Source organism: Ornithorhynchus anatinus, chromosome 3, assembly GCF_004115215.2.
Source record: "Ornithorhynchus anatinus isolate Pmale09 chromosome 3, mOrnAna1.pri.v4, whole genome shotgun sequence".
Classification (NCBI taxonomy): domain Eukaryota; kingdom Metazoa; phylum Chordata; class Mammalia; order Monotremata; family Ornithorhynchidae; genus Ornithorhynchus; species Ornithorhynchus anatinus.
Window position 1 is genome coordinate 121,569,261 of NC_041730.1, and position 25,478 is coordinate 121,594,738.

General features: G+C 48.4%; 1 protein-coding gene and 1 non-coding gene across 40 annotated transcripts in view; both read right to left on the reverse strand.

The window, feature by feature from the left end:
- Window positions 1-7,079: 7,079 nt before the first annotated feature.
- LOC114810835 lies at window positions 7,080-7,217 on the reverse strand. The gene has a single exon (XR_003758526.1). It is a non-coding gene; the product is annotated as a small nucleolar RNA SNORA7 (small nucleolar RNA).
- A 5,047-nt stretch (window positions 7,218-12,264) lies between these two features.
- Window positions 12,265-25,478, reverse strand: part of SORBS1 (sorbin and SH3 domain containing 1) — a 257,482-nt gene continuing 244,268 nt past the window's right edge. For 22 of the 39 annotated variants that reach the window (XM_029061071.2, XM_039911591.1, XM_039911590.1 and 19 more), the window contains 3 exons: window positions 19,520-19,578; window positions 16,939-17,051; window positions 12,265-14,907 (listed from right to left, as the gene is read on the reverse strand). In XM_029061071.2, coding sequence (XP_028916904.1) covers window positions 14,840-14,907; window positions 16,939-17,051; window positions 19,520-19,578 — 240 coding nt within the window. In that variant the 3' untranslated portion in view covers window positions 12,265-14,839. Of the gene's footprint in view, window positions 14,908-16,938; window positions 17,052-19,519; window positions 19,711-20,251; window positions 20,312-25,478 lie in introns of all 39 variants that reach the window. The other 17 variants (XM_039911578.1, XM_039911580.1, XM_039911579.1 and 14 more) reach the window with 2 other exon arrangements.

The window sequence follows — 25,478 nt, forward strand, 5'->3', positions numbered from 1 at the left end:
GCCCCCAGACCGCAAGGCCAGCCCCCTGAGCGCGAGGACACGCCTCCAAACCGCGATGACGCGCCCCCGGACCCTAGGCCACGCCCCCCGAGCGCGAGGACACGCCCCCAGACGGCGATGCGCGCCCCTGGACCCCGTGCCACGCCCTCAGACCGTCAGGCCACGCCCCCTTGAGCGCGAGGCCACGCCCCAGTCGCTCTAACGCGCCTCTGGACCACAGGCCACGCCCCCCAGTTTACAAGGCCACGCCCCTGAGCGCGAGGATACGCCCCTAGACCCCCTGGACCGGCCCCTTGAGCGCGAGGACGCGCCCCCAGACCACAGGCCCCGCCCCCTGAGCCCGAGGACACGCCCGCAGATGGTGAAGACGAGCCCCATGGGCGCGCGGACACGCCTCCAGACGGCGATGACGCGCCCCCAGACACAGGCCGCGCCCCCAGACCGCAAGGCCACGCCCCCTGCGCGCGATGACGCGCCCCCAGTCCAACACGCCACGCCCCCTGAGCTCGAGGACACGCCCGCAGACCGTCAAGACCAGCCCCTTCGGCGCGCGGACTCGCCTCCAGACCTCGATGACGCGCCCCCAGACCACAGGCCACGCCCCCGGACCGCAAGGCCACGCCCCCCGAGCACGAAGACACGCCCCCAAACCGCTAGGCCAAGCCATCTGAGCGCCAGGACACGTCCCCCAGACCGCGATGAAGCGCCCCCAGACCACAGACCACGCCCCAGACCGCAAGGACACGCCCCCAAACCGCGAGGCCCCGCCCTCCCGTGTCCCGCTCCCGCACACAACAGCCCCGCAGCCGCGCCCCGCCCTTTATCCCCTTAGGCTCCTCCCACACCCCTCACGCCCCGCCCTACAGTCATTCATGCAATAATATTTATTGAGCGCTTACTATGTGCAGAGCACTGGACTAAGCGCTTGGAATGGACAAGTCGGCAACAGAGAGAGACGGTCCCTGCCGTTGGACGGGCTTACGGTCTAATCGGGGGAGACGGACAGACGAGAACGATGGCACTAAACAGCGTCAAGGGGAAGAACATCTCGTAAAAACAATGGCAACTAAATAGAATCGAGGGGATGTACATCTCATTAACAAAATAAATAGGGTGATGAAGATATATACAGTTGAGTGGACGAGTACAGTGCTGAGGGGATGGGAAGGGAGAGGGGGAGGAGCAGAAGGAGATGGGGGGAGAAGAGGGTTTAGCTGCGGAGAGGTGAAGGGGGGTAGAGGGAGCAGAGGGAAAAGGAGAGCTCAGTGTGGGAAGGCCTCTTGGAGGAGGTGAGCTTTAGGTAGGGATTTGAAGAGGGAAGAGAGTTAGTTTGGCGGAGGTGAGGAGGGAGGGCGTTCCAGGACCGCGGGAGGACGTGGCCCGGGGGTCGACGGCGGGATGGGCGAGACCGAGGGACGGCGAGGAGGTGGGCGGCAGAGGAGCGGAGCGTGCGGGGTGGGCGGTGGAAAGAGAGAAGGGAGGAGAGGTAGGAAGGGGCAAGGTGACGGAGAGCCTCGAAGCCTAGAGTGAGGAGTTTTTGTTTGGAGCGGAGGTCGATAGGCAACCACTGGAGTTGTTTAAGAAGGGGAGTGACAGGCCCAGATCGTTTCTGCGGGAAGATGAGCCGGGCGGCGGAGTGAAGAATAGACCGGAGCGGGGCGAGAGAGGAGGAAGGGAGGTCAGCGAGAAGGCCGACACGGTAATCTAGCCAGGATATAACGAGAGCCCGTAACAGTAGGATAGCCATTTGGGTGGAGAGGAAAGGCCGGATCTTGGCGATATTATAAAGGTGAGACCGACAGGTCTCGGTGACGGATCGGATGCGTGGGGTGAACGAGAGAGACGAGTCAAAGATGACACCGAGGTCGCGGGCCCGAGAGACGGGAAGGATGGTCATGCCGTCCACGGTGATAGGGAAGTCAGGGAGAGGACCGGGTTTGGGAGGGAAGATGAGGAGCTCGGTTTTGGTCATGTTGAGTTTTAGGTGGCGGGCAGACATCCAGGTAGAGACATCCTGGAGGCGGGAGGAGATACGAGCCTGAAGGGAGGTGGAGAGGACAGGGGAGGAGATGTAGATCTGTGTGTCATCCGCATAGAGATGATAGTTGAAGCCGTGAGAGCGGATGAGTTCACCGAGGGAGTGAGTAGATGGAGAACAGAAGAGGGCCAAGAACTGACCCTTGAGGAACCCCGACAGTTAGAGGATGGGAGGGGGAGGGGGAGCCCGCGAAGGAGACCGAGAAGGACCGGCCAGAGAGATTAGAGGAGAACCGGGAGAGGATGGAGTCCGTGAAGCCAAGATGAGATAAGGTGTGGAGGAGAAGGGGATGGTCGACAGTGTCGAAGGCAGCTGAGAGGTCGAGGAGGAGTAGGATAGAGTAGGAGCTATTAGATTTGGCAAGAGGGAGGTCACGGTTGACCTTTGAGAGGGCAGTTTTGGTGGAGTGGAGGGGACGGAAGCCAGATTGGAGGGGGGCCAGGAGAGAGTTGGAGTTGAAGAATTCAAGGCAGCGAGTGTAGACGACTCGTTCTAGGAGTATTGAGTGCTGACTGTGTGCAGAGCACTGCAGGAAGCTCTTGGAAGAGTACAATACAGCAGAGTTGTATTACAACATCCCTCCTCCTCCTCCTCCTTCCTTCTCCCTCCTTCCTTGTCCTTCCTTCTCCCTCCTCCTCCCTCCTCCTCCCTCCTTCTCCTTCCTCCTCCCTCCTTCCTCCTCCTCCCTCCTCCTCCTCCTTCCTTCTCTCTCCTCCTTCCTTCTCCCTCCTCCTCCTTCCTCCTCCTTTTTCTCCTCCTTTCTTCTCCCTCCTCCTTCTCCCTCCTCCTCCTCCTCCTCCCTCCTCCTTCCTTCTCCCTCCTCCTTCTCCCTCCTCCTCCTTTCTTCTCCTTCCTCCTTCTCCCTCCTCCTCCTCCCTCCTCCTTCTCCCTCCTCCTCCTTCCTCCTTCTTCTTGGGGGGGGGGAGAGGGTATTTATTGAGCGCTTACTATGTGCAGAGCTCAGTACTAAGCGCTTGGAATGTACAAATCGGCAACAGATAGAGACAGTCCCTGCCCTTTGACGGGCGCACAGTCTAATCGAGCAACGGGTAGAGCAAAGGGAGCGAGTGGGGCGATGGGGAGGGGAGAAGGAGCAGAGGAAAAGGGGGGCTTTAGTCTGGGAGGGCCTCCTGGAGGAGGTGAGCCCTCAGTAGGGCTTTGAAGGGGAGAAGTGTGATTGTGTGGCAGATTTGAGGAGAGAGGGCGTTCCTGGAGGAGGCAGGGCATTCCTTAACAAGCTCCACAATGGCCTCATCAGTCCCTGGGGAAACCCGATGCCATCCTGCGGGTTGAAGCTCACCAGCCGCACCACCCGAAGCTCACCGCACCCCTGCCTGAGCCCTCCTTCCCCACCCTCCTCAGTCACTCTACTTTCGGCTCACCTTCACCCCTATTCTCTCTCATCGCCGTCAGTCAATCGATCATTGGTATTTCGCAGCCCCAAAGCACCACCTCCCCTGAAACTTTATCCCTATCCAATGTGATACCATTCCCTACTCTGCCCCCCATGGAACCTCTGCTTGTCGTGGGCTAACTCCCTCCTTCACTCTCTTTTTCATCGTTCAAAGTCCACATCACCTGCTTCTCCAACTACAGAGTTAAGTTCTACCGCTTCCTGCTATATCCTTATTCGTGAAACAGAAACTCTTGACTATTGGCTTTTAGACATTTAATCTGCTCTCTCCCTCCTACTCAGCCAGGCTCCTCTCGCACAACAGCCAAGCTGGCAGATTCCATTCTTCTTAAACTAATCTACTCGCTGGGCCTTCGTCTCCTCTCTCCTGCTACCTACCTTTTGCCCACGACACCCTCCCCTTCCTGGAACTCCCTCCCCTTTCATATCCACCTGACCGCAGTTCTCCCTGCGTCCGAAGAGCCCTTTTGAAATCACATCTCCTCCAGGACTTCCCCGATTAGTTTCTAATTCTGCCCCGTTAATATCCCCTCAGATGACGCTTCGGTACTTCCGGGCTACCTAATCACTTAAAAACTCACAACTTGCCATAGCATGTGTGTACATATCCTATTTACACTATGACTCATGTATTAAGTCATTAAATACCTCTTCCATCTTCCTCTTATTTGTAATATACTTTAGCATCTGTCTCCCCAAGTACTAGGCTGTCAGCTCCCTGAGGGAAGGAATCTTCTCTACTAATTCTATTATAGTCTCCCTAAGGCTTCGAGGGGTACAATAAACTCTACTGCCTAAATTTTTTCTCCTTTCACTAGCTGTATTTTTCTGTCAGTCTTCCCCATTAGAGTTCTTTGAGGGCAGGAAACACGTGTCTTGCTACTGTTGGACTCTCCCAGTAGGGTGTTCAATAAATACCACCAATTAATAACCCAGCTCACTCCTCCCGTCTCTTGCTCCAACCTGCTGCTTCATTCTGCTGAGCCTCAACTGCCCTCATCTGTCCCAGATCAACCTAGGCAGCAGGATCTAGTGGAAAGAGCTGGGGCTGGGAGTCAAAAGACCTGAGTTCTCATCCCCGCTCTGCCACTTGTCTGCTGGGTGACCTTGGAAAAGTCACTTAACTTCTCTGTGCCTCAGTCGCCTCATCTGAATCACAGAAATTCAATACCTCTTATACTGTAAGCCCCTTGTGGGACAGGGACTGTGTCCAAGCCACATATTCTGTACAGTTGTACCACATAGGAAGAGCCTAACAAGTATTCTTATTCTTATTCATTCATTCAATTGTATTTATTGAGCACTCACCGTGTGCAGAGCACTGGACTAAATAATAATAATAATGTTGGCATTTGTTAAGCGCTTACTTTGTGACGAGCATTGTTCTAAGCGCTGGGGGAGATACAGGGTAATCAGGTTGTCTGTGAGCCCCGCGTGGCTCAGTGGAAAGAGTCTGGGCTTCGGAGTCATAGGTCATGGGTTCGACTCCCGGCTCTGCCCCTTGTCAGCTGTGTGACTGTGGGCAAGTCACTTCACTTCTCGGTGCCTCGGTTACCTCATCTGTAAAATGGGGATTAACCGTGAGCCTCACGTGGGACGACCTGATTACCCTGTATCAACCCCAGCACTTAGAACAGTGCTCTGCACGTAGTAAGCGCTTAACAAATACCAACATTATTATTACAACAGGTTTTAACACATAGTTAAACCTGATTACCCTGTATCTCCCCCAGCGCTTAGAACAGTGGTGGGCACATAGTAAGCGCTTAACAAATACAAATACCAACTCTCATTATACAGATGAGGTAACTGAGGCACCGAGAAGTGAAGTGACTTGTTCAAAGTCACACAGCTGACAGGCGGCGGAGCCGGGATTAGAACCCATGACCCCGACTCCTAAGCCTGTGCTCTTTCCACTGCGCCACGCTGCTTCTCCAATACTTGGGAGAGTACAACATAAAGAGACATATTCCCTGTCAAACTTACAGCCTGGTAGGGGCGGGTGGGGGAGACGGACATTAATAGAAATAAATTACAGATATGTACCTAAGTGCTGTGGGGCTGGGAGGAGGGAAGAACAAACGTTTGGAACACAACACTGCCTACTATTTTCTGACCACCTAACCTACCACCTTATTCATATCCCCGCCCACCCCACAGAGCTCTCCTTGGATCCCTCCCAAATCTGAAGTCTCTGGATTCTCTATGCCTGCCCCAAACTACTGCGCGGCTCAGTGGAAAGAGCCCGGGCTGGGGAGCTAGAGGTCATGGTTCGACTCCCTGCTCTGCCACTTGTCAGCTGTGTGACTGTGGGCAAGTCACTTCACTTCTCTGTGCCTCAATTACCTCGTCTGTAAAATGGGGATCAACTGTGAGCCTCATGTGGGACAACCTGATGACCCTGTATCTCCCCCAGCGCTTAGAACAGTGCTCCGCACATAGTAAACGCTTAACCAATACCAGCGTTATTAACAGTCCTACTATCCCTGAACGTGAAGGAAGACCCATGCCCGCAACACTGACTTCTCTGGTAAATTCAATTCCTTATTTCCCTTGTCCCTCCATCTCTTTCACCTCGCCCACATTTAGCAAGGTATCGCTTTTGAAGTTGACTTCACCTACTCCTAGCTGTGCAGCTGAGTGATGTCACCATGATCCGTTTGCCCCCTAGGGCTATAATTCCGACTCTTCATCTACGCAACGCTATTATTCATCCATCATTGACTTCCTCCTCCGTAACTCCAACTAACTCTTCCAGACCTTTCACTCCTTCCCGCAGGCTCCTATACCCACTACTCCCCAGCCCTGCTTACTATTTTGACAAGATAGAAGCCATCAGATGTGAACGTCCTTCTGAGAGGTTCCTCTCCCTCTATGTCCACTTTGTTCTCCTTCCCAAATGTCTTCCAAGGAGAGCTCTTCTTTTTTTTTTATGGTATTTGTTAAACGCTTACTACGTGCCGAACACTGTTCTAAATACTGGGGTAGGTACAAAGTAAGATACAAAGTAATCAGGTTGGACACAGTCCATGTCCCACATGGGGCTCACAGTCTTAATACCCATTTTACAGAACTGAGGCACAGAGAAGTGAAGTGCCTTGCCCGAGGTCACACAGCAGACAAGTGGCAGAGCTGGGATTAGAACCCAGATCCTTCTGACGCCCAGGCCCGTGCTCTATCTGCTGGCCGACTGCTTCCAACTACTCTTAAAATCAAATAGGGATGCCTGTGCTTCAAACTTCATTCCCTCTCATCCCTTTGGGATTGAATTTTGAATCTAACTTCTAAACTCCTTGTTGCGTCTTCAGACACGTCTGCATAGAACAGGTGGATGTTAATGATGTTGGTATTCGTTAAGCACTTACTACATGTTAAGCACTGTTCTAAGCACTGGGGTCTTGTCTTTTCTTATGCCCTCGAGTAGTTTCCGATCCACAGCGACACCACGGGCATATCTCTCCCCAAATGTCTCGCTCTCCATCTGCAGTCGTTCTGGGAGTCTATCCATCGAATTTTCTTGGTAAAAATACGGAAGTGGTTACCAATTGCAGCCTTCCACGCAGTAAACTCCGGTCTCCGTCCTCCACTTTCTCCCCCGCCGCTGCTGCCCAGCAGGGGTGAGTTTTGACTCGTAGCAGATCACCTTCCACTCGCTAACCACTGCCCAAGCTAGGAATGGAATGGGGAGGCCTCTGCTTGACTCTCCCTCCAGTAGCCGAGACTGGTAGAGTCCTGGAAACCCTTCAGGTGCGACCCTGAGAGGGGAAGCACTGGGGTAGATACAAGCTGGTCAGGTTGGACGCAGTCCTTGTCCCACGTGGGGCTCCATGTCTTAATCCTCATTTTACAAATGAGGGAACTGAGGCACAGAGAAGTTAAGTGACTTGCCCTAGGTCACATAGAATAGGTGAGCAAGAGTGGACTTGGTACCCAAGCCTGACTTTACTCCCTGTTGCGGCAGGGAAAAGATCGGATAAGGCCTTATGAACAACATAAACAGAACTGATGATTAGGTCCCCAGTACTAAGATTAGCATATAATGATATTAAGCATCCCCCTCCCCACTGGGTTTGAAGGCCATTATTATCTCATCAGCCTTCTTTTCTCCAGCAGAAATTACTTTTTCTCCAAGCTTTACCCAGCTGGCTACACTTTCATTTAAAGTGCTTTAAAAAAAGATCGTGCCCTATTTCGACAAACCCAAGGAAGAATTCTCATTTCCGCATTTAAAATTAAGCCGTTAATACTTGCTATAAATGCAGTACTCTTCTACTTTGTATATCGTATTGCATCTTTGCCAAATCTGCTGATTTCTTTTTGGTTTAGAATAACCTGGGTCTAAACTGTGCCCCCTCTCCTCTTCCTCTCTCCCTCCCTCCATTACCTTGAGTGGCTGAGCGGAAACTCCACTTGGGAAGTTTGTTTCATTTTATTTCTTTTTCGCATTTACTTGGGTCTGTCCTCCTCGTGATTGGTTTTGATTCTGTTGTACCATTTTAAACATTCCAAATTCTTGCCATCTCTCCCGATTTGGTAATAACCAGAAAAGCTAATGGCAATGTATTCCAGACCACTGGTTAAGTTTTATTTAGAAGATAAACTGATGGCAGAGGCATCTCAGACTTTTGCTGACTGGAGCATTGGCCTGGGAGTCAGAGGGACCTGGGTTCTAACCCCAGCTTCGCCCAAGCGCATAGCACAGTGTTCCGCACACAGTAAGCAGATTAAGGGTTTCTGTCATGTCATGTACTTATAAAGGGCTTTAAGAAGTAAATGCTGGACACCTATCTCAGATCCTCAGATGTGAGCCAGACTTGTACTGAGCCTAAACATCTTAGAGAAGCAGTGTGGCTTAGTGGATAGAGCACGGACCTGGGAGTCAGAAGGACCTGGGTTCTAATCCCGGCTCTGCCATGTGTCTGCTATGTGGCCTTGGGCAAGTCACTTAACTTCTCAGGGCCTCAGTTACCTCACCTGTAAAAGGGGGATTAATAATAATAATAATAATAATGTTGGTATTTGTTAAGCGCTTACTATGTGCCGAGCACCGTTCTAAGCGCTGGGGTAGATACAGGGCAATCAGGTCATCCCACGTGAGGCTCACAGTTAATCCCCATTTTACAGATGAGGTAACTGAGGCACAGAGAAGTGACTTGCCCACAGTCACACAGCTGACAAGTGGCAGAGCAGGGATTCGAACTCATGACCTCGGACTCCCAAGCCCGTGCTCTTTCCACTGAGCCACGCGGTGTGAACCCCCACGTGGAACAGGGACCGGCTCCAACACGAGTAACTTGTATCTACCCCAGTGCTTAGAACAGTGCTTGGCACATAGTAAGCGCGTAACAAGTACCATTATCATTATTACTATTAGCGTTTTCTCCACAGATCTGACAGCTGCCCCAGACTGGTCCTGGATGCTTTATTCCCGGTCTGTTGGCCAATATTGGCATCAGTGGGGACAGCGTCCAGCTTCCACGGGATCATAATTAGAGCCCAAGGAGGGCAGGAACTGGCCTGACCCCAAAGGAGGTTTCGTAGGGCTTGGGGCCAGCGTGAGAAGCAGTGTGGTCTAGTGGATAGAGCAAAGGCCTGGGAGTCAGAAGGACCTGGGTTCTAATCGCAGCTCCACACTCATCTGCTGTGTGACCAGGAGCAAATCCCTTCACTCTGCCTCAATTCCTCCATCTGTAAAATGGTGATTAAGACTTGTGAGCCCCACGTGGGACTGTGCCCAACCCAGTTAGCTCATTCATTCATTCAATAGTATTTATTGAGCGCGCTTACTTTGTGCAGAGCGCTTGGAATGTACAAATCGGTAACAGATACAGTCCCTGCCCTTTGACGGGCTTACAGTCTAATCGGGGGAGACGGACAGACAAGAACAATGGCAATAAATGCGCATCTTCCCCAGCGCTCAGTACAGTGTCTGGCACATATGAAGTGCTTGACAAATATCATTAAAAAAGCAACAATGCCAACTCTTCTGTGGACTTGTTCTAAATGCAACCCTGCTCCCTACTGCAGGGTGGGTAGGGGGCATTCTCGCAAAACCCTACGTCAAAGAAAACGTTCACATGCACCCTTGTCTGACAGACCCCCCCCCGCCCCCCGGAGCCAACTGTTTCTTCTGATACCGTGTCGGGCTGCCTCCAAGCAGGCTCATCCTGTCAGACGACATTTCCTCATTTCCTAGCAGGATACTAGCGTAACTGCTAAGTAAAACCCGTGTTTTGGAACAAGTGAATGCGTATGATAATAAGGCAGCAGCTGTGGCCAAGGAGATAGACCTGAGCAGAGCCTCTTTTGCGTTATTCTAGTGACTGCCTGGTCTTCTCCCCTTTGGCCTCTGCTGATTGAATTCTAATTTTGCCGCCTCGCTCTCGGCTCCAAGTGGGATGGATGAGACACCTGTGTACATATTTATATAACTGGTTGCTTCCTCTATCTGTAACTTATTTTAATGTCAGTCTCCCCCCACACTAGACTGTCAGCTCCTTGAGGGCAGGGATCAGGTTAATTTACTCCATTGTACTCCATCGTACACAGTATGTACTTAATAAACACTATTAAGGAGTAGGAAGGAATGGCAAACTCCTTTGGACATGAACACTTTGGATCAGTCAATCATATTTATTGAGCGGTTACTGTGTGCAGAACACTGTACTGAGTGCTTGGGAGAGTACGATACAACAATAAACAGGCACATTCATTAAAAGCGTCCTCCCACGTGGCCTCTGTGGGCCTATTTTAGGCCAGCGTCTTAGAGCCCTGCTTGGGTTGGGCAGGGGCCCGATTTCCTTGGGCTTGGACAAGACAACTCAGCAGCAGCATGGCCTGGTGGACAGAGCATGGGCCTAGGAATCGGAAGGACCTGGGTTCTAATCCCAGCTCTGCCGCTTGTCTGCCATGTGACCCTGGGCAAGTCACTTCACCTCTCTGTGCCTCGGTTACCTCATCTGTCAAATGGGGATTAAGACTGTGAGCCCCATGTGGGACAGGGACTGTTTCCAACCTGATTATCTTGTATCTACCCCAGCGCTTAGAACAGTGCTTGACACATAGTAAGCGTTTAAAAAATACCATTATTATTATTATTCTCCCGGCAGCTGCTGAACTTCTTGCCACCAACCCCTTGTCTGTGTCCTCCCCCTGGCCTCGAACTCCTTCCCCCTTCATCTTCAACAGATCACCTTCAAAGCCTTATTAAAAAAATCCCATCTCCTCCCAGAGGTCTTCCCCGACTAAACCCTCATTCCCCCAAATAATAATAATAATGTTGGTATTTGTTAAGCGCTTACTATGTGCAGAGCACTGTTCTAAGCGCTGGGGTAGATACGGGGTAATCAGGTTGTCCCACAGGAGGCTCACAGTTAATCCCCATTTTACAGATGAGGTAAGCGAGGCACAGAGAAGTGAAGTGACTTGCCCAAGGTCACACAGCTGACAAGTGGCAGAGCTGGCATTCGAACCCATGACCTCTGACTCCCAAGCCCGGGCTATTTCCACTGAGCCACACTGCTTCTCTCCCTTCTGGGCAACCTCTGGATTTAGATCTGTACCCCTTAAGCATGATGTAGTGGATAGAGCATGGGCCTGGGAGTCAGGGGGTCATGGGTTCTAATCCCACCGCTGCCATTTGTCTGCTGTGTGAACTTGGGGAAGTCACTTCACTTCTCTGTGCCTCAGTTACCTCATCTGTAAAATGGGGATCGAGACGCTGAGCCCCATGTGGGGCAGGGACTGCGTCCGACCCAGTTTGCTTGTATCCACCCCAGTGCTTCATACGGTGCCTGGCACATAGGTAGCCCTTAATACCATGATTATTATATTATTAATATTCTCCCACCTTTAGTGTTTATTTTCATGTATTTTAATGCCTGTTTCCCTCTCTAGACTTTAAGTCAATAATTCTGGTATTGTTAAGCACTTATTGTGTGTCAAGCCACCGTACTGAGCCCTGGGGTGGATACAAGCAAATCGGATTGGACACAGTCCCTGTCCCACACAGGGCTCACTGTCTTAATCCCCATTTTACAGATGAGGAAAGAAGGACAGAGGAGTGAAGTAATTTGCCCATCGTCATGCAGCAGACAAGTGGCAGAGCTGGGATTAGAACCTATGACCTTCAGACTCCCAGGCCCGGGATCTATCCACTGCGCCAAGCTGCTTCTCAGAAATCATGTCTACCAGTCCCAAAGAATTGTACACTCCCAAGCAATTAGTACAGAGCTCTACTGAGAAGCAGCTCGGCTCAGTGGAGAGAGCCCGGGCTTGGGGGTCAGAGGTCATGGATTCAAATCCCGGCTCTGCCACTTGTCAGCTGTGTGACTGTGGGCAGGTCACTTCACTTCTCTGGCCCTCAGTTACCTCATCTGGAAAATGGGGATTAACTGTGAGCCTCAGGTGGGACAACCTGATTACCCTGTATCTATCCCGGTGCTTTGCACATAGTAAGCGCTTAACAGATACCAACATTATTATCCACGGTAAATGCTCAATAAATATCACTGATTGATTCTTGCCTGGGGCCAGCGCACTCGGGCAGTGCTTTCCTCCCGCGTGCTAAGTCGTCTGTTGATTGTTCAGATTACAATTCCCAGCTATGCCTGAACATCAAATGGGCTACTGGGCATGTAAAAGGTATATGTCACTGTGCACATCTAAATCCCAATCATGCCCACGGAAAGATAAAAAAGAGCTGTTCTGAATAAGGGTCCTGCTTCGTCAGGGCTTGGCTCTGGCTGCTAGCACTGCCAACGGGGCTAAAAACACCCGGCCACCTCCAGAGTAAGAAAACACATACGCACACAACTCTGAATAAGGTTTATTAAATAATATGTACAAGAAACAGTAGTAATTCAACCTTTCTATTTATTGTCAAATCATAATCCACTGCAATAAGAAAAGTAAATGAACAATAAATCTGTGTGTGTATACATAGATGCGCCGTGTGTGTAATTTAAATGGCAAGGCTTAAAATTACTCGGTTATAATAAAGCCAGTATCGCTATTTCTTTCAGAGTTTTAATGCGAATTAACCCATTCTAACAGGACTGACCATTACTGTAGAAAACAGGAATGCAAAAGAAAAACAGAAAAAGAAAACATAGGAAGATTAGGGTCACCTCACCCTCACCCCCACAAATAGTGATACTGTAAAATCCGCAGCCATTTAGTAATGGATAGCTTGTGCTAAAAGTCTTCTTGTGAAATAACGCAGAGTTCCTTCATTTAAATAAAAATGCAAAAAACTTCAGAACTGCCTTTCATTTCCTTTCAAACTGTTTAAATTATTTTTCTATACAAGGTAGGTACATGGTCTATACACAGTTAAATATACATATTTACAGTCCCACTTCTGAAGTACCCAATTTCTTCTCTTTCACTGATCTCAGAGAGACTGTCAAAGATAAGTATTTTTCTTTTTCCTTTAGACTCAGGAGCATGGCTAAAATATCAAAATGTATTGCAAGTCATGCTATCAGTTAGTTGTACTTGCTGTTAATAAACCTGTATAAACACATCAGCATAAAAATAGGAATTTATATTACTAAATGTCTTATGACAAAATAGCAACTGGAAACTTTTGCTACTTGTTCGTAACACAAAGGAAGCAAGAAGTTTAATGCAAGTTTCTAAGGTTGATTTTTTTTTCATATCAAACAGCACTGTTTTTGATTATGGGCAGATGTGACAAGCCAGTTGTTCTAAAGATGTACAAATATATGTAGCTGGCAGTACATGGAAATGTAGCTTTACAAATTGGTTTGATTTTCTAGCTGTATTCAGAGGTGATCAAAATTACTTAATCAAGAAGCACCCCCCCCCCCAAAAAAACCCCATGTCAATCATATTTTGTCAATAACAGTTCGAATCAAAAAAACAAGGGAAAACGTTGAATGCAAGGTGACACTTCAAATTGAGTGCAGTCCTGTAGTGCTGAAATGTACACACACACGCACGCACACACATACACACACTCTGATCCCCTAGCAAAGAGAGACACTCCATCCCTCCGCAGAGAGAGATGCAAAGCCAAATTTTAGCCGCGACTGGGTTGGCGTTGGCAGCCTTTCGGACGGTAGAAACGGTGGGGTGTCCCTGTGGCGGTGGGACAGTGGAAACTTGGAATTCCCAGGAAATGCTGGACACGGGCGGGACTGGTGGGCGGCCCTCGCACGTTCAAGTAACACTGTTCATCCCCAAGGGTGTGCCTTCCCGACAGCGGGCACTCCCAGCCTCCCTTTGAGCACTCACAGGAGTAAGCCGCTGTCTCGGCGCCCACACTAGACCCAATACTTGGATCGGCATCCCCAGGATCCTCGCGTACGGCCACTGTCTCTGACATTCCGGCACGCGGCGAGAGCTAAAAGCTGCCCCCGGGCCTGGATATCACAAGGTATCGGCCCCGTTTGCCACCCTTTCGGACTACACCTGACCAGTGTGTTTTCGGATGGATTACTCCAGATGGACACACAATTTTAAGCCGCCTGCCAAAGGATACTCCCCTCTTATTTGAAATGAGCCGGTTTCCACCTGCAGAGCTTTGCATCACGGCACTTTAAAGTGCACATCGCAAAGGAAACCTTTCTAATGGACTTCCCATCCCACTGGGTAGCGTTCTCTTTGGGAGCCGTCAAAAAAGGACTCCGTCAAAATGGAAAGGGACAGACTGCACGCTATCCCAGGAGCTACAGAAACCTCTGCCTTTTCTCCCACCCGAGTCCAACACATTCTGTTCCTTCAACAACTTCAGCCAACTTGTCTCCCGCGCTGATACTGAGCTTCATTGTCGGAGCCCTCGGGCTATGGAAAATGAGGCCCGGAAGAGCCAGGAACCAAACGGATTCACGACTTCGAAAAACGAGGCGAGGGCCGGCCGAGTCGGAGCCCGGGCCGAACCAGAAAGAGGCCGGGACTCCCAGAGGGGCCTGGGACCAGCTCCCTGGAAAGAGAGAGAGCCACGGGGAGCTCCTGGATCCATCCCATAGCCCCACTGCTCTGGGCCTCGGCGGGGACTGAACCAGCCCCAGCGGCAATTTGGGGAGGGGAACAGCTGGCCACTTGCCCCCCTGAATTTGACTTGACATCAGTTCCAGGTGGGGAAGTAGACGGGCAGCGGAGGGTCCTCCGATGGCAAAGTCGATTAGCAAACCACTTCCTGCGTCTGTTCAGCTAATAAAATCTTGCCTCTCCAGTATTAAACAGACAAGTCCTCAGGTTCAATAAACACAACACTGTACTACATCACCCCAACTCCTTCACATGTCTTACTTCAACTTTTACATCCAACAATTTCCGAGTCCGCCGGTAGAGTAAAGAAATCCACTCATGACTTATACTTCATCCTTCAGTAACACAATCTTGGTCGGTTCTTAAGCATTTTATAAATACAGAGGTTTCACGTAGTTTCCTGGGAAAGTACCAAATTGCCTTGTTCTTCTGGAAGTGCCTAGGAAGAGAAACACACACATATGACTAAGAGTTTTACTGAAGCTTCTTTTTTCTTCCCCTAAAGAAATGAAGGGGGGAGATCTTTTTTTTCATTTACGTTGTACACGCAATTTGTACTAGTGCACGGTGTACTTGTCTGCTGGGTAAAAACTGCTGATTTTGCCTGAAGCCCAATAATTCTATCATCAATAGTATTTATTGAGTGCTTACTGTGTGCAAAGCACTGTACTAAGTGCTTGGAAGGGTACAATACAATGGAGTTGGTAGACATGTTCCCTGACCACACTGAGCTTACAGTTTAGAGGGGGAGACAGGCATTAATATAAATAACTTAGAGAATGTAATTTATAGATATGCGCATAAACTCCAGAAAATTCTAGAGTCTTATACATTTCTCGCATATAATAAATTCTAGAAAGCCAAAGAAACACATCACCCGAACCATGAGTCATCTCAACTCATAACCGTCCTTTTTTTTTGAACATGCCATCACTGGTATATTACCACATAGAATAATCCCATTTGGGAGTCTCCCTTCGAGAGTCTCCTGTAAATGGCTTTCAAATGTTGTTCGCCGTAACACTGGTGAACAGGAGGAAGGAGGTGGGGAGGGAGGCAAGTGTGAACCCTGCCATCAGTGTGAAAATCCCACACCTGGCTAGTCTAAGAGCTGGCAAAGATGGAAGGAATGAGCCCATCCCTGATCCAAACCTTAAATCGAGAAGCTGTTAGGGGAAGAGAGTATTTGAAGAAATTTTGGTGTGGTCAATTGAGGTAATACTGGACTGTGAGATAGAAGACCTTGGTTAGAGTTCTAGATCTGCCACTGGCCTAGTGTATGTCTTCTTCAAATATGAAGGACAACCATCTGTACCAGGTGACCGTCGGCAAGTCGCCGAATATCTCGGCGCCTCAGTTTCCTCATCTCTAAGACTGGGATAAAATAGATTGGGAGTCCTGTGTGGGACAGAGACTGTGTTGGGTCTCATAGCCTAGGATCTCTCCTATCACATACAAAGTGCTTAATAAATACAATGATGTACAAAGACCACTAGGCACATATATTTAAACTATTTATTATAAGTTATTTATTCACATCAATGTCCATCTCCCCCTCTAGACTGTATGCTGTTATGGGCAGGGAGCAGGTCTGTTAATTTTGTATCATACTCTCCCAGGTGGTTAGTACAGTGTTCTGCACATAGTAAGCGCTCAAAAAATATGATTGAAGAACGACGGTGATAACAATGATAATGCTAAAAATGAGAATAACAACTACCCTTCTCCAACCGGTCAGTCAGAACTGGACTTTCAGACAACCGAGGCAACACCATCTTGTCGCCTTAAACAAATAGAGTGTTCATGTTACACTAGAAAGGGCAGATATTGCTTTGCAGAAGGGAGGGGGAAGGTGGTCTGGGGGGTACTGAGCTTATGCACCTGGCCCCATACTTTCTGGCCACCCTAGCTGCACCTGCTGGACAATTTGGGGCTGGGGGGGGGTGGTCTCTAGGGCAATTGGGAGGTCAGTCAATTCGTGACTGTTTTTATGAGCACCTTTGAGTGAAACTGAGTTGGCAACCAGACTTGTGCTGGCTATGCAGCTTCTGACATTGTTATGGACAGGGATCGGAGCTGCTAATTCTGTTCTATTGAACTCTCCCAAACACTTAATACAGTGCTCTGCACATAGTAAGCGCTCAATAAATACCAACGATTGACCGATTGATTCTAGACCACAGCCAGTTCCGAAGCCCACCCCGGGGGGATCTTCCTAGAGCCGTGACCCATTCCCGCTTGCTTTCACGTCAGTGTCAGAGAGAGGACGGTGGGAAGGGGAGGTGGAGCAGAGGTGACAGGCACACCTCACCTGCCATCCCTCTCTAGCCAGTGACTGAGCTCCTCGATCCGGTGCCTTCTCTGGAAAGCCTATATCATATGGGGAGATCAGTGCTTTCTTTGCCGCTCATTGAGCCTTTACCTTATTTCCGGGGCCAACGCAGAAACGAACGGCAGAAAGCGCACTCACCGACAAACCAGCCGTCATCACATTTTTCCATGACATCAACAATATCTCCATCCCGGAGTTCCAACTCATCATCATTCTGAGGAATATAGCTATATAAGGCTTGGTAGCTAAATCTACGGGAGAGAGCGAGGGAGGGAAAGAGATCGTCACACGCACTGCGAACTTTGATATTCATGATTAGCAACGGTCAAAGGTAAGTCGGGAACCTCCGACTAACGATCTCCTTCAGAGGGGGAGGGGGACCAGCAGGCTGAACAGAGTCAGGCTGCGGTCCCTCCCCGCTCCCTCCACTGTGTGGGGCAGGGGCTATATCCAATCTGATCATCTTCTATCTACCCCAGTGCTTAGTACAGTTCTTAGCACATAGTAAATCCTTAAACACCACAATTAATAATGGAAGACTTTTTCTATCTGTATTACGAATAAGGGAAAGTCCTAAAGATGCTATGGGGAGAAAACAAATAACCCATCTAGAATGATCTATTTCCAGCCATTTCAGAAGCCCCAGTGCACTTCTTGGATTATAGGGGCAGTTTAGCAAGGTGCACACTGCCAATACAATTTCGACTATTGATATGACAGTATCCAGTAGCTGAAGAAGGTGCTTCCTTTCCCTTTCCCTTATTCCTTTTCTTAATTCTTTATCCCCCTGCCTTTATACTGTAAGCTCATTATGGGCAGGGAATGTGTTTATTGTTCTATTGTACTCTCCCAAGTGTTTAGTACAGTACTCTGTACACAGTAAGTGCTCAGTAAATACGATATAAATAAATATAATGATATGTATTATTGTTATTATTATTACCCCAGCTCTTCTCACCCTGTTAGAAGAGATGGAAGGATGCAAACTCCATGAAAGCAGAGATTGGGTGTAATTTTACACCCCCGAATTCTCTGCCTCAGGAGGCCCTCAGTAAATACAACCCATTGAGCATGGAGGGGAAACAGGGTTGGGGGAGGGGAGGGTTCTGAGGAACAGGTAAAACCTGGGTAAACCTCATATAATGATTGAACAGGGAAAGAGGCAATAAAAGTATGTAGGACTTTCTACTGCCAGAACGTTGGTCTAACCATTAGAGAACCAGTATGGTCCGGTGGAGAGAGCAGGGCCAGCGAGTCAGAAGGTCCTGGGTTCTAATCCCGGTTCTGCCAACTGCTTGCTGTGTGACCTCTCGGTACCTCAGTTTCCTCAACTGTAAAATGGGGATACCCATTCTCCCTCCTACTTAGACTGTGAGCCCCATATGGGACAGGAACTGTGTCCGACCTAATCAACTTGTACCTATCCTAGTGCTTAGAACGGTGTTTGACAGATAGAAAGCGCTTAACTAATACCATAAAAAAAATTAGAGGCGCTTCTCTTTGGTACCATGCTTTTTTCATTTCAGTTTCCATCAAGAACAAGAATGGAGAGCTGAAGAATGATGCTAGAAGGCATAAATGGTCAAATAAATAATAATAATAATGATGGCATTTGTTAAGTGCTATGCGACAAGCAATGTTCTACGCACTGGGGTAGATACGAGGTAATCAGACTGGACACAGTCCCTGTCCCACACGGGACTCACAGTCTTAACCTCATTTTACAGATGAGGGAACTGAGGAGGAGAGAAGTAAGGTGACTTGTCCAAGATCCCGCAGCAGGCAAATGTACATCTACCCGAAGATTCATCCTTCTCACTCAGCTGCTCCATCCAGAAGTAACGAGGCAGCGGAGGAGATGGGTTGTAAGTGCGGGTGGGATCATTAGCATGTTGCTCCTTGCCAAAGGGACAGAGGCTTAAGGTGCACTGGGCAGAGTGACGGTGCCTGAAACAGCCCAGGGCCCCCCCCCATTCTTGGGGTTCCTCGTACGGCTGCCGGAGATGCCAATCTGATGCACCAGGCCTGTCGTAAGAATTAAACTAATCCTTGAAATGGCTGAGTGCTTTTAGTTTCCAAAACATTTTCACCCCTGCCATCTCATTTGTCCGCCCAATAATGCTGGGAGGAAGGACAGGGCACGAATGATTCCCATTTTACAGAGGGGAAGCTGAAGCTCAAGTAGACTCAATATGTTGCCCAGATCACCCAATGAGTTATTAGAGCAGTATCAATCAGTGGTTTTTGAGCCCTTACTGTGTGCGGAACACTGTCCTAAGCGGTTAGCACTCGACTTTAAAATAATGATAATAATGCTGTTAAGCGCTTACTATGTGCCAAACACTGTTCTAAGTGCTGGGGTAGATACAAGGTAATCAGGCTGTCCCACGTGCTTAATCCCCAGTTTCCAAATGAGGGAACTGAGGCACAGAGAAGTTAAGTGGCTTGCCCAAGGTCACCCAGCAGACAAGTGGCAGAGTCGCCATTAGAACCCACATCCTCTGACTCCCAAGCCCCTGGTTTTTCCTCTAAGCCACGACAGACACCTATACAGGAGCTGAACTACGCCGGTTCCCGCGGGCAGCTCTTTCACCCCCGGGGATTTCTGACCCGCCTCCCAGGCTGCCCGCCTGAGGCATCTGGGGCATGTGGGCGAAATGGCTTTCTGCAACGCTGCCTTAAACCCGAACCAACAGAACAGTCAGCAGAAATGACTTACACATCTTGGGGAGTGTGACTCCTGTCGGGGGTGGTTCTTCGCTGCTGGGCTTGGGGTTGCTGAGAAATGATTAGAGATTGTTTATTGTCAGTAGGGGACACCTTGTGATGAAAGTCAAGAGGATGAGAAACAGTACTGCAGTAATGAACAGACTTTTCGGCAATGTTTATGATCTCATTGCAAACGGCTTCCTGCGAGGTGGCCCCGGTGACATCCAGAAACCCCCATAAGAGAGTCAACAAGGGGAAAAAGAGAGACAGGAAGAGATGGGACATTCCAGATGCAGCGCACACAAGTCCAGGAAAACAACAGAGTTGAAGATCCAGGTAAAAAAAAAATCCAGCAGTGGAGTGCAGAAGGGATCCGGGTGTAAGCATGGAAAAACAGGTAAGATACAGAAGAATTTTGCATTTAGTATACATATTAAAACAAGCAGCAGCAGCATAAGAGTCTGAAATTAGTCAGCAGCTGTTACAAACATCTCAATTTAAAATTGCAAGTGAATACGCCCCATCATGCACTAATCCATTTAACTCAACCCCCACATAAAAGGGAGGTCGATGTTGCCTATCTAAATCGACCTGCTCTTTTCGAGGGCCCCTTTCCCTTTCTTCAATTCCACAATACCGCCCCTACCACTTGGAAAGCAAATTCACCCACTCGCGAATTGACTCTGCTTTAATAAGGATTCTCTTTGGAAACGTGACGATTTTATTTAGCAAGCGATCTTACCACATAGCTCTTTTCAGACTCTGTGAGATCTGGTCCTGTGCTCAATGAATGATGAGAAGGCTGTGATCACCAAGCAAATTATAAGGGAAACATTTTAGCAGACATTACACTGGCAAGAATTAAAATTAAAAATGAGATGCCAAACACACACCCAACACCAGATCCAGACAACATGACTTTAATGGAGAAGAGCAGCTTTTGGAAATCGGCTTGAATGCTGCAACATTACTGTAGGTGATGCAGAAGGCAGATGCAATGGAGAAGACATTAGACAGCAAGCAACTGGGCAATGCGATGGGAAATCAGATACTGCAGATTCAGAAAACAGCACGTTATAATCCGTACTGATGAGATATTCCAAAGCATTGGTTTTAATCGGTTATACCAACCTTCCCACTCACCCCCATGCTTAGAAAAAGGATAGGTGTGTGGAGGGACTATTAGCTCGTAATCTCTAGGGTGGGCAGATCCTCTTTTGTATTTTGGTCTTACCTGAAGTGAAATAAAGGGACCCTCTAGACTTTTTTCAGAGAAATTGTGCCTTTATTCTAAGGGCCAACCAAAATTGGGAAGAAAGTTCAAAAAATAATTTTCCTAACTTTCCAAAAGAAATTGAGCCCATTTCCAAAGTGCAACATTCCTTTCTGAATTTTTTTTCCTCCTCATTAGCACGCCGTAGCTTATAAGTGAACGAGGAAAGAACAAAGGCATGTTTTGTTGTGGCCTCCTTCCCTCTCAATCTCCTCATTCCTTTGGCTCTTTTCCAAATACTTGGCTTCCCTAAACCCTCCTGAGCTCTTCAGACCCCCTCCCCCACCCACCCACACTTTCACAATGACGACAAAAATGACTCTAGCCAAAGGAATGTGGGCTAACATACCAGGTCATCCAAGTCTTTGAAGGGACCCCGTGTACTTCGAGGACCAAAGAAGGAGAAATGGGTGTCTACGCAAGCACTTCTGGACTGTCAGCCTCAGTGGAGAAAACAACCCAAGGCCCAGTCCAGAAAGAAGTGCGGAGCCCGGCCTGGATTTGCCGTCATCTTCCAGACTACATTGCCTGTCTCCAGCTCCCACCCGGTACTTTGCTATGTGGGCTCCTTCCTCTGACCGTTCAGTCCACACGTGGCAGGAGGTGATGGGGCAGGAGCACCCTGGCTTTGGGGGAGGGTTGGGTTCTGGCCCCCAGGGGAACCTAGCAGTGCCTGCTGTGGCCTAGCTGAAGGTTGCCCCTGTTCTTCATCCCTTGCCTCTTCTGTAGTTTCTGTCAAAGCTGAGAGGTCAGAGAAGCAGCATGGAGTAATGGATAGAACACGGTCCTGGGAGTCAGGAAATGATGGGTTCTAATCCCGGCTCTGCCACTTGTCTGCTGTGTGACCTTGGGTGAGTCACTTACTTCCTCCGGGGCTCAGTTACCTCATCTGGAAAATGGGGATTGAGACTGTAAGCCCCTGTGGAGCAGGGACTGTGTCCAATCTGATTTGCTTGTATCCACCCCAGCGCTTATTACAGTGATACGATATTCATTACTGTTACTATTATTATGTGGGGAGGCTCCGTCTGACTGGCGGCACCTAAAGCACCATGGCCACGGTGGCCTTTGGCTTCCAGCCTGCAGAATTCTGGGCCTAACCACCTTAGGGCACCTACAGTGTAGGTGTAGGGGCAGCATCAGGAGGGATTGGGCATAAATCTAGGGGCCGGGATTCTGGGTTGCCACGCTTCTCTGACCTGTTGGATACTCTTCCAACAAGAGGGTCAGGGCACAGGCCTGGAAGTTGCTCTTTTCCCTCCTCTGTGTGAGGAGGGGGAAGTGGAATGGGGTCAACAGCAGATGAAGGCAAGTAGCATTCAACTGTATTTACTGAGCGCTTACTGTGTGCAAAGCACTGTTACCAAGTGCTTGGGAGAGGACAGGAGAACAATTAGTAGTAGTGGGCCCTGGCTCTATTTGGGATGCCCAGGCCCCCTTCCCCTGCCTCCCCCCAACCAAATCTCTCTATCCTACATAGAATTGGTTGGGAGCATTTTCTTGAAGCAACACCTTCTTCCTAGTCCAAGTTGTTGGGATAGGCGGGCTATCTCGCACTGGGATATAAAGTCTCCTTTCTGATACGTCAGAAAATGGGTTGGCAAAAGAGGGTATAAAACCAGAACCCAAGGAGAGTTTTAGAAAGACAATTGAGAAGCAGCATGGCCTAATGGATAGAGAGGGGCCTGGAAGTCAGAAGAACCTGAGTTCTAATCCCGGCTCCACCACTAGTCTGCTGTGTGACCTTGGGCAAGTCACTTCATTTCTCCGTGCCTCAGTTACCTCATCAATAAAATAGGGATTAAGACTGAGAGCTCTATGTGGGACAGGGATTGTGTCCAATCTGATTAGCTTGTATCTACCCTAGCATTTAGAAGAGTGACTGGCTCATCAGAAGTGTTTAACAAATACTTTTTTTAAAAAGAAAGATAAGAGGTAACCATCTGCCTTTTAATGGTTTAATTATTTACAACAGGGGTGGTAGACGGCTGAATCGCTTCAAGTTCCTTCCTTGGATCATTCTATTATTCCAAGATCAATGAACTGTTCTAGGTTCACAATTATGATCAGGCGTTACCTGATCATACTGGCTTACGTCACAGGGTCTAATGTTTTACTTAATGAATGTGCCAGTAAGTTATGTTAGACCGGGCGGTTCTGTGATATAAAACCGTTAATGCCACGCAAGAACCAGAATTCCAATGGCATGGTGATGTTTTCTGGGGTACCATTTGGGAATATTTATAGTGGATATGCAGTGTGGCAGGAAGTAGACTATACCTGAGAATTCAGAAATTTACATTCAGAAACCTATCCCTTAAGACTTCTGGACTACTCTGCTCAAAACATTTATTTTCTGTGTCTGTGCCTCTTCGCTCCTTGCATCTATTTCCTCACTACTCCTCTTTGATCACATCTACTTCATTCCAATGATCACCTAATTTTAGTTTTTTATGGTATTTGTTAAGCGCTTATTCTATGCCAGGCAGTGTACTAAGCACTGGGGTAGATACAAGATAATTAGGTTGGACAAAGTCCCTGATCCATATGGGGCTCCCTTCTTGATTCCTATTCTGCAGATGATGTAACTGAGGCATAGAGAAGCGAAGTGAGTCACCCAAGGTCACAAAGCAGACAGGTGGCAGAGCTAGAATTAGAACTCGGTTCCTTCTGACTCCCAGGACTGTGATCTATCCACTAGGCACGCTGTTTTACCTAAAATAGTTCCTGAAATATGACATTTGGGGAGAGGGGAGGGCTTGACTCTGCCCACCGACTTGGTCATTGAGGTCCATTCCCTTTCATTTCAACATGTAAGGCTCTTATCGATGGAGACCCAAATCCACATTTCAGAACTGAAATGGAGCTCCATAGAGATGTTTAATGGAATCTTTTGAACTGAGTCCCATGAGATGGAAGGATTTTTTCTCATTTTTACTGATCTAGAGAGACATCCTGCACCGTGAGATTACAACTCCTAAATTATGCCTTTTTGTAAACACGATCTGGGTAGACCACAACATTTTTGGAATAAAGCACATTGAGGGTTGGATGGAAGAGGGCAAAGACAGGAGGACTGTGCATTTGTTGTGGGCAGGGAATGTGTCTACCAACTCTGCTATATTGTGATTTCCCAAGTGCTTAGTACAGTGCTCTATACAGTAAAGCCCTCAGGAAACATGATTGATAGATTGAGGAGGGAAGCTTTTATCTGGAGTCCTGGTCTCTAAGGTTCCAATTTTTACCCTGAGAAGGGGTTCAGTGAACACCCCCGAGTATCCTCCAGGATTGGAAATGACAGCCAGTTTTTTCCTGACTCCCCTGAAGCTTCGATTACCCAAATCCCAGACATTTGCTGATTTTTAATCAAGAACCATTTTAGGATGCTACACCAACCTGAAAAATCCATAACTATCCTGGCTAAGTTGGGACATCTCACTTTTCAAACTTTTAGAGGATGTTTCATGACTACACTGGCTCAATTAATACTATAAATTCCAACCCCAATTCCCAAGAACAGCTTCGAGTACGAACATACTTTAAATTAAAATTCTATAGGTTTAGGTTTTGGAAAGCATCTCAACATTAATTAAAAAAATACAATGAAATGGTTTATAATATGGATTTCCCTCTCCTCCGGTTGGCAGATTCTACTCCTGCCCTTGGCAGAGATCTAAGACATGTGGGATGACGATGCGAGGGGAGCAGAGGGGAATGAGGACAGAAACCTTTTTAAAACTTTAAAAAGAAGGTAGGGGGCCATTTGATTAAACTGGCCCCCAAAAAATAACCCATCTCCTTAACCATCCCAACAAAGACAGCAGCAAAGTAATTTAGTATTAAGTATTACTGTTTCCATACAGATATCAATAGAAGAAAAACAACACAACAGACTGTGAGCTCACTGTGGCAGGAACTGTGTCTGTTTTTGTATTGTACTCTCCCAAGCGCTTAGTACAGTGGCCTGCCCAAAGTAAGCACTCAATAAATACGTCTGAATGAATGAATGCACCTTTATAGAACACCGACTATGAAAAACTAAAGAGAAGTATTGCCCCTGGCAGTTCTATAGGGCTGGGCAACTTGCAGAGAAGCAGTGTAGCCTAATGGATATCCCAGATCTGTCACTTGTCTGCTGTGTGACCTGGGCAAGTCTTTTAACTTCTCTGTGCCTCAGTTACCTCATCTGTAAAATGGACTTTAAGAAGGTGAGCCCTATGTGGGACTAACCTGATAGGCTTGCATCTACCCCAGAACTTAGTAGCGTGCCTGGCAAATACCCGTTGTTGGGTAGGGATTGTTTCTATCTGTTGCCGAATTGTACTTTCCAAGCGGTTAGTACAGTGCTCTGCACACAGTAAGTGTTCGATAAATACGACTGAATGAGTGAAATAGTTAGCACTTAGATACCATAAAAAACAAACAAAACTTTCCCTCTAGAACTGGGGGAGGGAGATTATCTCCACCCCCTTCTCATTGGGCTTAACATTTGTGTCCCTGCTGTTTCCAGTTCGAAGAGAGACATATGGGAGTGTCTGGAAGTGTGGCGGAGTGAAGTGTCTCCGTCTTCCAAACGAGTTAGCACAACTGCTGTTCCAACTCCCATCCTTCTCCTCCCCAACCCACAGCATGGATTTGTGCTCTGTGCACGGATGCTAAAGATCCTCTCGGTGCTCCTTGTGAGCTGGAAACACGT